This window comes from Mus caroli, unplaced genomic scaffold (assembly GCF_978045245.1).
Source record: "Mus caroli unplaced genomic scaffold, Mus_caroli_1 scaffold_7, whole genome shotgun sequence".
In the NCBI taxonomy this organism is placed as follows: Eukaryota; Metazoa; Chordata; class Mammalia; order Rodentia; family Muridae; genus Mus; species Mus caroli.
The window spans coordinates 123,970,257-123,985,300 of record NW_028227262.1 but is presented as its reverse complement, the minus strand read 5'-3'; the positions used below and the strand labels follow the sequence as shown (position 1 = coordinate 123,985,300).

The window sequence follows — 15,044 nt, the reverse complement described above, 5'->3', positions numbered from 1 at the left end:
AACTATGCTGAGAAATGCAAAAGGGGATTACCCAGTTCATAGTAACATAGACTGCAGGGTATGACATAGTCATATCATGAAGCTAGACATAAAAACCAATCCCCCGCAAGTGCACATATATTTATATAAGATATTTTATGTAACAAAACTCCAGTCTAGCAGAAAGAATCTGAGTGATCATTTAAAAAAAAATTATTCTGAGTTTCCCAAGCAATACCTACAGCTGTCAATATCTTTGAAAGATTAAATTCTGATTAGAGAATTGGTCAAGTGGAATGCTTATGGAGACGATAAAGGAGAAAGGAATGAGGAAAAGTGATAAAGGGAGGGAGAGTGTCGGCTTTAAAATATAAACTCAATGGAGGCACAATAGATACTGTCAACCCTGGAGTGTTTTCCTTATGGAAGGTTGACTGGATACATACACTGAATAATTCTAGTAGACAGGACATGGCCCATATAACTTCTGTATAGGCAGACTTGGCTTCACTATCAATGACTATAGAAACCGCCCTAGTCATGGGAGCTGTATATACAAGGGCAAAGTGATCAGTGATGCATTTAAGAGAGAAAGACTCCTCTCCCCTGGCTAAAGACTTGGGAGGAATGTAGCAGTCACCTCAACATCTCTTCCAACGCTAGGATAAGAGTCAGAAGGATTTGCTCAGGACCTACGTTTGCGATCAATGATTAAATGGAAAACAAATGACCAAGTACTAAAATGTGATTATGAAGCTTGGAAATATTTGCAAGCAATTTAAACACTCAGTCCTCATCCCGCAAACAATTAAACAGATTTCAACTTAGCAAAATTAACCCAATCCTGCCAAAAAAATTTCAATAAATATTAAAGAACAAATCAGTGAGATGATAGGGAGAATTGAAACTATATAACATAGCAATTTATCTAACCTTCTGCCACAGAGGAAGGAGTCCACGGTCCTTTATGAAGACGGGAGTTTAGGTTTTTTATAGGTTTCAAGCTTGAGCACTGTTTACATCTGAAATGAATAAGTGAAAAACAGTAAATATTTAAATATAATCAAATTCTAATTATCACATCCTATTCAAGTATGGACAGTTTTAGAGAGTCAGCTATTAAATAAAAAAACCATAATACTGTCTATACTGTAGTATGCTTGTTTCAAGAGAATTATGAATAACTTTCCACATAAAAGCAATTAAAGATACTGTGGGTGTGGTGGCTTGAATGAGAAAGGCCCCCTAGCCTCATATATTTGAATGTCTGGGTCCATGTTGGTAGACTTTGAAGGAACTCTAAGGAGATGTTGTGCCTTGCTGGAGGAAGTGTATCACTGGGCGTGGGCTTTGAGGTATCATAAGCCCACACCAGACCCGTTCTCGCTTTTTCTAGCTCCAACTTGTAGGTAAGATGGGAGAATTCAGCTACTGCTCCTGCAGCATGCCTGCCTGCCTGCCTGCCTGATGCCATGCTCCCCACCATGATGGTCATGGATATAGCATCTGAAACTGTAAGCAAGCCTCAAATTCAATGCTTTCTGTCATGGGTTGCTGTGGTCATGGTGTCTCTTCACAGTAACAGAACAGTAACTAAAAAAATGGGCTTGAGATTAGATCTTTTATGTTAAGATTCAGGAATTGGACTCTCAATCTATTAATAAATTTGGTTATGAGTTTTCTTGTTAAAACAAAAAGACTCAGGAACTGTTTGAATTTATGGCTTTGTTAGCAGTATCTGATGGCCACGGCCTTACCAAATCAATAAGAAAAAGTTATTCTGAATGAAAGGTGAGAACAAGTAATATTTTAGGTAAAATATTGTTTTGAGTAAGCCCATATTCAGAGTCATATACATTATGATGCCTGACAGTCAGAAACCATCTAACATATAAAATTGGACATTGTTTTATAGAATTTGTTCTCCTTATATATTAATATATTTTAAGGACAAGAAATTCTCCTTTATTAGGCATGACTGAATGTCTATGAGAAATAGAAAGAAAAGATGATTAGAAGTAAATTTAACCGCTATGGGGGACTTTTGGGATAGCATTGGAAATGTAATTGAGGAAAATATGTAATAAAAATATTAAAAATGTAAAAAAAAAAAAAGAAGTAAATTTAACACTATTTTTCACTTAGTTGGATAATACAGGAGTGTTACAGGACTGTTTTCAGGCTTATTATTTAATTGACAAATTACACATATTTCTTTATTTACAGTAATAATAGAAAGATAGTGGAATGAAAATTATTCACTAATATTAGACAATGATAAGGCAAGTTAGTGGCTCATATCAAAAGGAACACAGAATATGAGGGGTTTTGATATTTCAACTAAGAGGCACATAAGTCTTGCAGAAGGTTTAAAGATAGGGATAGGGAGACACTAGGTGCTTTACAGCAAAAATAGTTACTAATTAATTTTATTTCATTGCTGAAGGTTCCCATCCATTGTGTATGAAACAAATCAAAGGGCAAAGGTCACTGGTCACTCTAAGGACCACAACCAAGTAGCTTTGGTAATGGCAGAAAGTAATTTTATAATAAAAACCTAAATTTAGTTTGATTAGCAATAATGACTTGCAAATGCTATACCTTAGGAGAAGGAAAGGGCAACAGGGAGAGAAGATGATCTAACTAGGCTGCAGGACAGGGCTTCTCAAAGTGGTGTTTTTTGGGTGACTTTCATCAGCAGTACTGGGTGCTTTCCATCTCTTCCTTCTAGGTCTGTAGGCCTCATGCTCTCTGCCAGTTTTCAGTGGCAGTGCCTCTGCAAGGTGCAAGCTTAGCAGCTGTGGGATTTACTTACTGGATTTGCAATTCTGAACTGTCCCTTTATGTAGCAACTTGCTCTTATGAAAGAAACAGATTTAGGCTATGACCGAGGAAGAAAATATTCAGTCTTATACCCACTGTGACTTACCATGCATACAGAATATGTATATGTGTATGTATATACGTGTTCTAGAATAGAACTATTCAAGAAAAATTTAGTTTGGATGCTCTTGAACTCACAATGGGATTACATCAATACATCTAGTCTAATGAATATAGTATCCAGCACACAGCTGCCTACCTTAATGATCCTGTTGTCCACTCAAATTCTTAATTTGCTATCTCTGCCTAGCATGTGAATGTTATGCTACACACCACTTGACTGGAAAAGATTAAAACTCAACATTAAAGAAGAGTTTATTGAACCTGTATTGTATCTGCATAATTCTAACACAATCATTATAGCTTGCGAACTGTTTCTAACTACAAACTAGTACAGGTGAGTACCTACTGCAAACAGAGCAGCCTGGTGGATAAACCACGGAGACCTAGTTGTAAGGCAAGAGCTTGAGCTGACCACATACCCATAGTGATGCACCTTTCCCTGTATGAGGAACGGGGCTGAAAGGGTAAGGAGCTCCAGGTTCTCAGGGCCGGAGCGCACAGGCATCACACTGTGGAACTTGCTGGACAGTTTAAAGACTTCGCAGAGCCTTCCTCCTTCAAATGAATTAATTAATTCTTGAATAACACAAATATAATTGGAGCAAGATGTGACATATAAGTAACACATGAGATACAGCAAATTCTACAAAGAATGGCAAAGAAAGGGAGTTGTAAATTTAGAAGAAAACTTAAACTCAGCAGGAGAAAAAAATAAAATGAAACAAAACAAAATAAAAAAGCTCACATAAAAATTAGATTAAAAAACCCAGAAAATAAAAAAGTAGTAGTATTCTACTCTTTTAAAGTTGTCATGATCATGGCTTCCCAAGGCTCTTTTCCTTATTAGTAGAGGACATTTATCCCATTTTTATGAAACAACAGTGACATCCAGAGGCCAAGACAACATCTGCTGCACATAAGCAACCAGCCTTTCTACTACATTGTTATTCAACTAGATTTGCTCAAAGCTGACAAGATTGCAGATAGAAATCCAACAAGTTGGATATATGCAAGTTTTCATAAGTTGAAAATGCACAATTCAGGTAAATGAGTTTGGTCATACATATTTGAATCTAGTTAATGTACTATTTTGGGGAATTTAAATCAATAGTCTTCTACTAGGTGCCCATAAGGCATAGTTAACATAATTTGCCAAACAATATTCTAAAAACCAAATAACAAGTCTCTTACCTTCTATCAAAATTAGACATTCACTTGAAGCAGGGAGAATGCCATTATTTTTCACAAAATGAACAGCGACCTGCCGTCCGCCCTGGTCTTCAGTGGTCCAGACTTTTGAATAATACAGTGATGTAGCTTTCAGCTTGATGTCTGCAGCTTCAGTTGCAGCATCTTGCAAAATTTTATCCAAATTGTCCTCATGTGGAACTTCTTGCCTAAAATTATTGATAATGAAGAATCAGAAAAGGCTATATATAAATTCTCAAAAATTCTAATGTAATAAATTATCCAAGTAAAAATAATCTTAGGGGTTACATAGTGTTGAAACTTGCTACTCCTGCATAAAACCAAGGTTCACTTCCCAGCACCCATATGAAGCCATGATACCATCCATAACTCTAGTTCTGATCTCTGTGGGTGCCAGGCATACACATGATATACATACACACATGTGGGTAAAACACACACATTCATAAAGTAATTGAATGTAGAACAAATCCAAGAGATGATGTACCTAACCCTCAAGAGACTGGAGGCCCCAGGGAGTTAGAGGTCAGGTGGGGTGGGGAGTGGGGGCATCGGCATGGAAATGGGGTGGGGTGGGGAGGAGGTGTGGGATGTGGAACAGTCAAAGGGTGGGAAGGGTGGATGGGGGGAGATGGGGAATGGAATATGGAATATAAAAAATGAATTAAAAATAAAATAAAATTAAAAATATTTCATATACAGATTAAATCAGCTATACTTTCTTATTCATTTTTCAGATTTAATGGATTTTATTCAATAGATGTTCAACATTATATGGCAAGATAAATCTGTGTTATAACGGGGAGACATATTGCCTCTGTGTTGGTGAACACATGTCATGGTGTATGAGTTGAAGTCAGACAACAATCTCCTATCATGTAGGTTCTCAGGTCAACAGGCTTGTTAGCAGGCATCTTCACCTGTTGTCCTGTCTCCTTGACTCATGCTTGGTTTAGAGTCCCAGGTTACAGTTATTCCCAGTACTAGTCTGTGGATAGACAGCTACACAAGTAGCCCTGTATTCACCCCAGTTAATCTCCCTGTTACAGGGTACCTACTTTAAAACATATTAACGTCATTCATCTTTAGTAATACCTCATAAAATCATAAATGTTCATGGAGTACAAATAGCATGGCATAGAACAAAAAGGTCTAAGTGTCAGATCATGTTGGGAACAGGCAACCTTGGGAGGTAGGAGGATACGGGGCATCTACCAGAATGTACCAGAGAAAGTCAGGACTCAAAAGGAGGGACCCTAGATGAAATGCCCTATAGTGGGGGGAGAAGGAACTTGTAGAGCCCACCTCCAGGAGAAATACAGGGCATTGAGAGAGGGATCGGGTTGCCATTCCATAGTCAAAACTCTGATCCATAATTGTTTCTGTCTGAAAAAACTGCATGGGTGGAAATGGAGGAAAAGAATGCCTGAGGAAACGCCTGAGGCCCAAAGTGGGGTCCAGCTCAAGGGGAGGCCCCAAGGCCTGCTACTGTTACTGACGCTATGGAACTCTCACAAAAAGGGACATAGCACAACTGTGCTATGAAAGACCCAATGAGCAGCTGAAAGAATCAGATGCAGATATCTGCACCCAACCAATGGACAGAAGCTGCTGACCCCTGTACTTGAATTAGGGAACAGCTGGAAGAAGCTGAGGAGGAGGGTGACCCTGTAGGAAGACCAGCAGTCTCAGATAACCTGGACCCCCGAGATCTCTCAAACACTGGACCACCAACAAAGCAGCATACACCAGCTGATATGAGGCCCCCAACACATATATAGCAGAGGACTGCCGGGTCTGGGTTCAGTCAGAGAAGATGCACCTAACCCTCAAGAGACTGGAGGTCCCAGAGAGTTTAGAGGTCTCATGGGGCGTGGGACATCTTGGTGGTGGAGACAGGTGGGCAAGGAGGAAATATGAAATGTAGAACAGTTGGAGGGTGTACCAGGAGGGGACTAAAATCTGCAGTGTAAAAAAAAAAATTAAAAATTAAAAAAGAAAGAAAAGGAAGGGGAGGGGAGGGGAGGACAGAAAAGGTCTAATTGCTAGTCCGAATTCTGTCACCAGCTGTTTGGAACTTCAGGTAATCTCTTACATTCAGTAAGATGCTTTATGCTTTATTTCTGTAGTTTAATCACACTGTCCAGGTAAGATCATGTGGGTAGAAAACAGATTCCTTGGATTTAAAGATCAAATTTCTTTACAAATTCTACAATCTCAGATTTGTAAGGAAAACTATATGTTATTCTAGAGACATATTAACAAATAACATGCACACACACATATTATGTGTACATGTTTGGGTGTGTTTTGTACGTGATAGTGCACTAAAGCTTTAGCTTGATAGACGTTATCTGATGTGGATTTTCATGGACTCTCTGTATTTTCCAAAATACAAAATTTTCTATATTTCAAGAGAAGATGGTACATTATAATAAAGAGAGTAATAGGAGATAAAATTCATTATCTAAACTTGTTTTGTGATGAATTCATAATAATAAGATTTTAAAAATTCTATGTATATATTCACGTAACTAGTGCTGGGAAGAAAGACATTGAACATATTACATTACCATTATTCATCATGGCAGAAAATTTTCAGTTATAGCTATTATATTATATCAAACTTACTAAACCTTGAATTTTAAGCCTGTTTATAGACTATTTTATTTATTATATACTATGCAGGAGTTTTTGGAGGAATTTAGTACTTTCCCTTTGAGTCAGCAGCATTCTTGTAAAATACTACAAATTAATCAAATCATAATTTACTTATTTTAGGACTTACAGTTACACATACACAAACAGGCAACCATACACACATGTGGACATGCATATATACACACACACACACACACACACACACACACATATATACACACACATATACACACATGCAAACACATACAATATGACATGAAAGTGGTTTTTGTTTGTTTGTTGTCCTTTTGGGAACTACTTACAATGAATGACATTTGGGACAGAGAAGTTTAACAGACTGGGAAAGTCTCCTGGGCAAATACGATCTGAGTTTGGCGCGGACTCGGTATTGTTGAGGAGCTTTTTGCTTCAAGATGGCACACAGTGGTGTTTTCTCTAAATGTTGGTGATTGGTAAGTACTGTAAAGAAGTTTTACATTTAGTCAGAGTAACTAATGTACAGGAGTCTTAGCTACATTTGGCATGAACTCTCCTGAAGCAAAGACTTACTATAAAATCAATCTCAGCTACAGTTACTGTTTCTAGATGGATACTGTACCAGGCACACAGCAGATAACCAGCAAACTTAAAAAACAGACGCTGAGCAACTGGAGCAACGGGTAATTTAATTACATACAATGTCCTTATGTTTCTTTATACCATTAAATACTATGTGCTTATGTATTCTAATATGGAAGTAGTAGGAATTTCAATGAACTTCTAACTTATAGGAAACTTGATAGACCATGTTAACAAGAAAATGAATATTACCTGTATAAAGTGTCTATCAGTTCACTGCCAACCTCTCAGATAAATCAATAGGCCACCACTTACATGCCAACTGGATTTCATCAAACATTAACAAAATGTATTTACTAAATAAAAATTATCTACCACACAGGCTCTTGTCCTGAGTATCTCAAATTCAAGACTATTGAACCCTCCTTCATTAAAGAGTCAGAATGTGAGAGTAGAGATGAAATTAGGAGAATTCAATTATCACAGTCATGCAGTGTGAAAGAAAAGGGGTTTATTTTATTTTATTTTATTTTTGGTTTTTCGAGACAGGGATTCTCTGTATAGCCCTGGCTGTCCTGGAACTCACTTTGTAGACCAGGCTGGCCTCGAACTCAGAAATCCGCCTGCCTCTGCCTCCTGAGTGCCAGGACTAAAGGCGTGTGCCACCATGTCTGGCTGGGATTCATTTTACAAGCAGAAAGGGCAATAGGAGAGGAGGAAAAGGGGGATGTGGGTGATGGGAAGCAAGCAGAGTTAACAATAGAAGAAAAGAACAGGGAGGAAATGCCTGGGAAAGAGAAAACTGCAAGGTTTGGGACAACTGAAATGAGTTGACCCTAAGCAGTTTAAAGCAACAGCTGTGACTCAGCTCTTAGACTAATTCAGGCACATAACACTTCCCCAGGCCCTACAAAGCTCAGTCAGGAAAATGCTTCTAGACATAGCTGTAATGCAACAAAGCCTACCTTCAAGGAATACATCTTCCTCCTGTGCTAAGTGGCTAAGCGTTGTGTGAAACAGCTGTGCAGACCTGATTAACTTAAAGTAAAATGAATATATGCCTCATTTCACATTTGAGGTAATCTTTTAAAATATTTGAACTTCGTATTACTTTCAAACTTAAATAAAAACCTGAATATACTTCAAAAAGATCAACCAACTATAATATACTAGTCTCTGCATCTACCTTTATCTGTTTCTCTCTGTACAATTTTGTAATTGAATTATTGAGAGTAGCTTCCAGTATTTGTCTTTCCTTATACACTTCAGTATTTTATGAAAAAAATTGTTTCATTGAAATAACTGTAGTAACTGTTTCAAAGATAATCAACTTGGATTTAATACTATTATACAATTATCAGGTACTTAAATCTTTCCAACTGATTAGACCTTTCTGCTCTAATCTTGACAAGGCAAAATATTTGTCTTTCATGTGTTCACATTCTAAGTTGAAATGGCCCCCAGTTTATCTGCATCGACTTAATGACATGGACTTGAGGATGTGAAAGCCACTTTGTCAGATTCAGAGATGCGTCTCTGTCACAGAAGCTCCTTTGTGGCACTGGTTCCTAGGGCAGTCTAGGGAGAGGTCTATTAGAGAGGAGGCTGCTCTGCAGGGGAGGGAACTGGCGCTGGTGACAAGAGGACGCTCATTCAGCATTATGCTCCTCTGATTACATCCCAACTTTGCAATTAGTAAGGAAGTAGCTAGAAAGGGGCAACCATGTTATTCTTTATCAAATACTTAGAATCCAATAGTTTGTTCACAATTAAACCAATACTTAGCTGCATGTTTGCAAAATGGTGAAGTTTTAAATATAATTTTTTTTCATTTATGAGTTGGTATTTCATCTTTAAACAGTTTACCATTCAATCACAGTTCATTAATTTTTATTAGCAACCTGCATTTATACAATCCAATTTGACTCAAAGACTTCTAACCCACCTTTAATATTTAATTTGATTACATTGTTCCAGATTTGGTATTTTCTATTAACTGAGAATTTCAGGATGTTCTTGGTTTAGCTCTAATTTCCTTGTCCAAATTTTGGAATCTGCCTTTTCTCTAAAGATACCAGGACTTTACAGGTCAAGATTTGTCTGTGCATTTCCTATGATTATTGCTTCCAGTTCACTGCCTCTGCCTGGCAATACCTGTAATATTTTCCATATAGTCATCTAAAGCCTGAGTATAAAGCCATCTTCAGTTTCAATAAAACATACAGCTTTATTCTTCCATTCCATACTTACATCTCCTTTCTCCAAGAGGAAAACATTTCCATTTTATAGCATTTACATTTAATGAACTACTTACAAATTATTTAATATACTTCTGTTAACAAATATTTTTTCTGAATTAAAGGTCCCCCCCCCAACTTAGTTAAATTAACAGTGTGTATGGTAAATATGTACTATTACTGCTAATGTTAAAATTTGGGAGCATAATGAAAATATTTTCTTAGGTGTATAAAGTTAAATACATAGTATTTTATCGAATTAATGTCAGAGTACAATTTAAATAAATAAGCTAACACACCCAAATGCAATAAATTTTATAAATCTTAGTGATTTATAACTTAAAATTCATATTCAATATAGAGATATGCACATGTTTTACCTTATGCTACTACAGGAGGAGGTAGGGGGACCAAAATTACACACACACACACACACACACACACACTAACTGCTCCCAGGAAATCTAGCTTGACTGGATAGGAAGGAATTGGGAAGTGTAGACAAGCAGCTGTATGCTGGTTACTGAATTGTGAGGGGTCTTACTTGTAGCAGAGACTTGTTGACATCGTTCTTCCTCATAAGGTGATACTGTACCTAATCCTGAGTCTAAAGGAACAGAAAAGCAAATCACACAATTACATAGCTCTTTAACATGGCCACTAGAAACTTAGGGTAAAACTTAAAAAAGAACACTGTCCAAAGAAATCAAAGAAAGCCGAAATAAATGTTGATGTCTATTTTCCTCAAATTCAGGTGTTACAAACAAAAATAATAGGCTTAGTTATAAAAATGTGACAGGCAAGGTGTCTTCTTTCTTTGGGGGAAAATATAGAGAATTTAGAATGACAATTTAGTATATCAATCAAGGAACTTTGGTATTGATAGAAAGGCAGGCAAACCAGGAAAGTTTAGAAATCAACACGTTTTAATAGTTAGCAAAGGAGGGAAGGCCATTCACAGAGAACACAGGGTTTTTGTTTTGTTTCGTTGGTGGTAGTTTTTTTTTGGGGGGGGGAGGATGTTTTTGTTTTTTAAGAAATGGTTTTGTGACTACTAGGAATTATTACTGAAAGATGGTGTATACTTCAAAATAAACCAATTAAGTGATACCTTCGACGCCCGCCCCCCCCCCCCCATAAAAGCATATTTATAGCCACTGGATGTTTTGGTAGATACTAAAGCCACATAAACATGGAAAGGACACAGACAGTGCTTCTAACCCCATGTCCACTCATCAGCACATCTCTCAGCATGAGGAAATTAACCACAGACACAGGTTCCAGCATAGATGAATATCAGTACATGGTGTGTCCAAAAGCAATCCCATTAAGATCAACAACAAGGTTGTCTTTGAGGATTTAGATGACTCATGCTTATGCATTAGACTGCCAGGTTTGGGCAAAAACCAACTTGGGCTAGTTAAGGCAAGGGAGTACCAATACCTTTTGTTCCTTTTAGAAACTGACAAGGAAATGGTTGCTTAGGGAATTCATGCAATGTTTTTGTGTGCATGAATACAAAACACTATATACACATATCAAAAAATCAAGTAAACATTATTCTTTTATTTAAAAATATGATTATATATTTAAGGGTGAACCAAGCTTGGAAATGTGTAGGACAAAATAAATGTTTAATGAGTTACTTTAATGAACATACACATATACCCTGTATTATAGTCAGATGAGCTGAAAAGAGAGACCCATGTAAGAAAACACTGAAAAGGAAAGTGTGCTTACACTTATGAGGAAGTAAGATATCAACGTTATAAATTGTCCTTACTTGATAGTGCAGAGCTGTCCCCACTTTCTGATTGACAGATACCAGTTGAGGTCTCAGTGACTGGCAAATTTGCACCTTCTAAAGCTCTAAAATGGAAGAATATAAAAGCAAATTGTGTAGCAAATTTAATAGGAAAACTTTTAACTATACCCCAAAATCCAGTTCATTAAGTTATATCATTCAGTATGATTCTAATCAATAGTCTATAGCTTTTATCAGATTATCTGAGACCTCTAAAGCCCTCACAATCAGCAGCAGTGGGTTAGATAGATAGGAAGAACACTCAGTTGATGAAATACTATAAAAAAAAAAAATTGGGAACTTAATGGTTAACATTATCAGTAATAATGATGTCACTGAAGCTTGGAAACGTAAAATTAATCTGGGATTTAGCCCTTCTCACCCTTCCCTTGGCATCCATCCATCTACATTGCTTTGTGACTCCACTGACCTGCAGAAAATCTTTCTTGCAGGGACCAGTGACTGCCACACTAGCCTGGAGTTCAGGTAGACCTTCATTCTTCTTCCTGTGTTCCATTCTGACCTCTCTACACATAACCTAGTTCCAGCTCCAGCCTACTGGTCAGACCCTCTTTCAGTTCAACATCTTGGTACAGATGCTTGAGTATAATCACTCCTAGTCACTTCTTTCAGCCATTCCTCCTAGTCTATCTCAATTCCTTCCTGACTTCCCACCAAACCAGCAGAGCAGTTCTCTGCCACTGATCCCAGAACCGCCTCCCTTTCCTAGGACCAGAACAGCTTGTTACCAGGAATCCCAAATTGAGTAGAAGCAACCAAAGAACAGAAAGTCCTTCAAAAATTGAAAATCAGATGTCCACAACAAGAAACACCTTAAACAGCCTAACTGCAGATGCCCAAGTCACAGAGCAAAGATTCAGGAATGAAGAACAAGACAATACACCTCCTCTAGAAGCCCATAAACCAATTACCATCAGCCCTGAGAAAAGCAATTAAGCCAAAGCACGAAACAAGAAGAAAAATAGCAAATATAAATACAGTCAACGACCTTAAAAGGGATTATGAATACATTTCTAAAAGAAGACCATGAAAACACAAACAGTTGAATGAAATAATGAAAACAATTAAAGATAAGAAAGTAGACTTTAACAAAGAAATAAAATCAATAAAGAAAACCCAAAATGAAATAAAAATGGAAATGAAAAACTAAAGTCAAACAAAAAAAACCCTCATAGGTAAGCCTAAAGAAGACAGAATTTCAGGTCTTGAAAACAAATTAGAAGAAATCGATAGATTTGTATGGTGGTTTAAATATGCTAGGCCCATGGTAAGTGGCAATATTAGGTATGGCCATGCTGGAATAGGTGTAACCTTATTAAAGGAAGTGTTTCACTGTGGGGGTGGGCCTTGAGTTCGCCTAATGCTCAAGCTGCACCCAGTGTGGAAAGGGAGCCTCCTCTGGATGTCTGCAGATAAAGATACAGAACTCTCAGCTTTGCCTGAATGCTGTCAGCCACTAAACCTCTGAACTTGTAAGCAAGCCCCAGTTAAATGTTCTTCATTATAAGAGTTGCCTGGTCATGGTGTCTCTTCACCAACAATGGAAACCCTAACTAAAAGAGAAGTTGGTACCAGGCACTGAGGTATAACTAACATAGGCCTGAACATGTTTAAGAATGGGGAAGACATTGGAGCTAAAGGTGATTTGAACTCTGTGGGCCTGGCGTAAGAAGTTTCTGAGGAGAATAATTTTAGTGTGTTGTCTAGAAATTATTTTTGTGATATTTTGGTAAAGAGTGTGGCTGCTTTTTGCCCTTGTCCAAAGAGTGTACTTGAGTATAAGGTAAAGAGATTCAGGTTAATTGCATTGACAAAGCAAGTCTCAAAAAAACCCCAGCAGAGACTTTGTTCTCTGGTATATTCTTATGAATAGCAATTTGATCAAGCATAGCAAGCTTAGAAAGGAAAAACAAAATGTATGGTTCAAGTATTAAAGGGGCACAAGGAAGAAAAATGGAGCTAAATCCTGAGTTCATGGATATCAAATGGAATTAAGGGAGTGGTGACCTTGGGGCAAGATCCCACCCAGTTGAGTTTATCATTTATGTGTTTGCAGTTGAACAAGGGATAGGCAATTATCCCTTTTATGACTTGATTATTATTTTCATTTGGACATAAGGATATAGGTATGATTTTATGTAAAACTGATAAGGAATAGATTGTGATGGGTATTCTCAGTTGTCAACTTGACTATATCTGGAACAAAAACAATCTGAAAATGGAGGGCACATGAGTGATCCAGACTTTGAAGCTGGAAGCCAAGGGCTTCTTGAGGCACAGTGGCCATGAAAAGCTTAAGTCCAGGTCTGGAGGTACATGCCTTTAATCCCAGGAGAAAGATGCAAGCAGATCTCTGAGTTCAAGGCCAGCCTGGTACAGAGCAAGTTACAGATACAGAAAAGCTTAGGTCCAGGCATGATGGTACACGCCTTTAATCCCAGCATTCAGGAGGCAGAGGCATGCAGATCTGAGTTCAATTTCAGTCTACAGAGCTACTTCTAGGGCAGCCAAGCTTAGGCAATTGAAGGAGTTGAAAAACAGCATTCTGGTGATGAAATAATAGAATGGGGGTGAGGGGTGGGATGGCATTTTCCAGCCCCAGCAAGCAGCAGAACTTGGCAGCTTTGGCCACGTGGCTTTGGCTTTAGAGTCAAGAGTGGAAGGGGTTTCTGGGACAATTGATGCTGGTTAGCTGAAGCGAAGAAACTAGCAGTGATTAAAAAGGCACCAGCATCACTGAGGTGGAATCTTCTGGGAAGTGTTTTCTGAGAGCACAAAGAAGCTGTGTTCCACAGATAACCAAAGTTGTACCTCACGCTGCATTTGGACTTGCTAATGTGTAGAAATTACCAAGGTGGTACTGGTTTTTTTTTTTTTTTTTGATTTATTTATTTATTCTATGTACATTGAGCTGTCTTCAGATACCCTAGAAAAGGGAGTCAGATTTCATTACAGATGGTTGTGAGCCACCATGTGGTTGTTGAGATTTGAACTTAGAACCTTCGGAAGAGCAGTCAGGTGCTCTTACCCGCTGAGCCATCTCACCAGCCCAGTGGTACTGGTTTTGAAGGTATGAGGGGTCACAGAGGGTAGCTGAGGCTTAGCACTATTAGAAGCTAAGAAAAATGAAGGTGCAGCTTCAGTTGCCATTGATGGACCAGGACTGATTGAAGGGGCCATGCAAAGAAGTTGAGGCTTAGCACCATGAAGAGAACCTATAAGAGGATATTGATGAAAGTGCAGCCCATTTGCAGCAGAAGACCCCAGTGTATGGGAGATGCCCATACCATGAGATGACCATGAATAACAGCAGTCAGTGGAGTATAGTCAGCCAGAGCCTAGAGTGCTACAGAGGGTAGCGATGGAGAAGTGACCCAAGCTCTTTGGAGGAGCCCAGAAGATCATGTGTGAATCCCAGACATTAGAACAAGAAGCTGAGAAGTGGAAGTTGCCTTGGATACTCAAGATGTTAGAGATGCCAGAGCCTTAGGAAACCTGCTGAGGAAGATACTAATAGGGAGAGGAACCAGTCCAGGAGGAAACAGTGTGTTGTAGTCAGCAAAGCTGAAAAGAGTTGTACACCAGACATGGAGATAAAGTTTGGAGTTTTCCCAGCTGGTTTTTGGTCT

The 15,044-nt window shown here is 38.2% G+C and overlaps 1 protein-coding gene across 4 annotated transcripts in view; it reads right to left on the bottom strand.

Moving 5' to 3' along the window:
- The window catches only part of Pot1 (protection of telomeres 1), a 68,415-nt gene that overhangs the window by 4,441 nt on the left and 48,930 nt on the right, over nucleotides 1-15,044 (bottom strand). For all 4 annotated transcript variants that reach the window (XR_015047693.1, XM_021164848.3, XM_029478636.2 and 1 more), the window contains 6 exons: nucleotides 11,374-11,459; nucleotides 10,135-10,197; nucleotides 7,098-7,254; nucleotides 4,117-4,322; nucleotides 3,345-3,480; nucleotides 913-1,001 (listed from right to left, as the gene is read on the bottom strand). Coding sequence is in view for 3 of the 4 variants with exons in the window: in XM_021164848.3 (XP_021020507.1) it covers nucleotides 913-1,001; nucleotides 3,345-3,480; nucleotides 4,117-4,322; nucleotides 7,098-7,254; nucleotides 10,135-10,197; nucleotides 11,374-11,459 (737 nt within the window). In the remaining variant the exon portion in view is untranslated. The remainder of the gene's footprint in view (nucleotides 1-912; nucleotides 1,002-3,344; nucleotides 3,481-4,116; nucleotides 4,323-7,097; nucleotides 7,255-10,134; nucleotides 10,198-11,373; nucleotides 11,460-15,044) is intronic.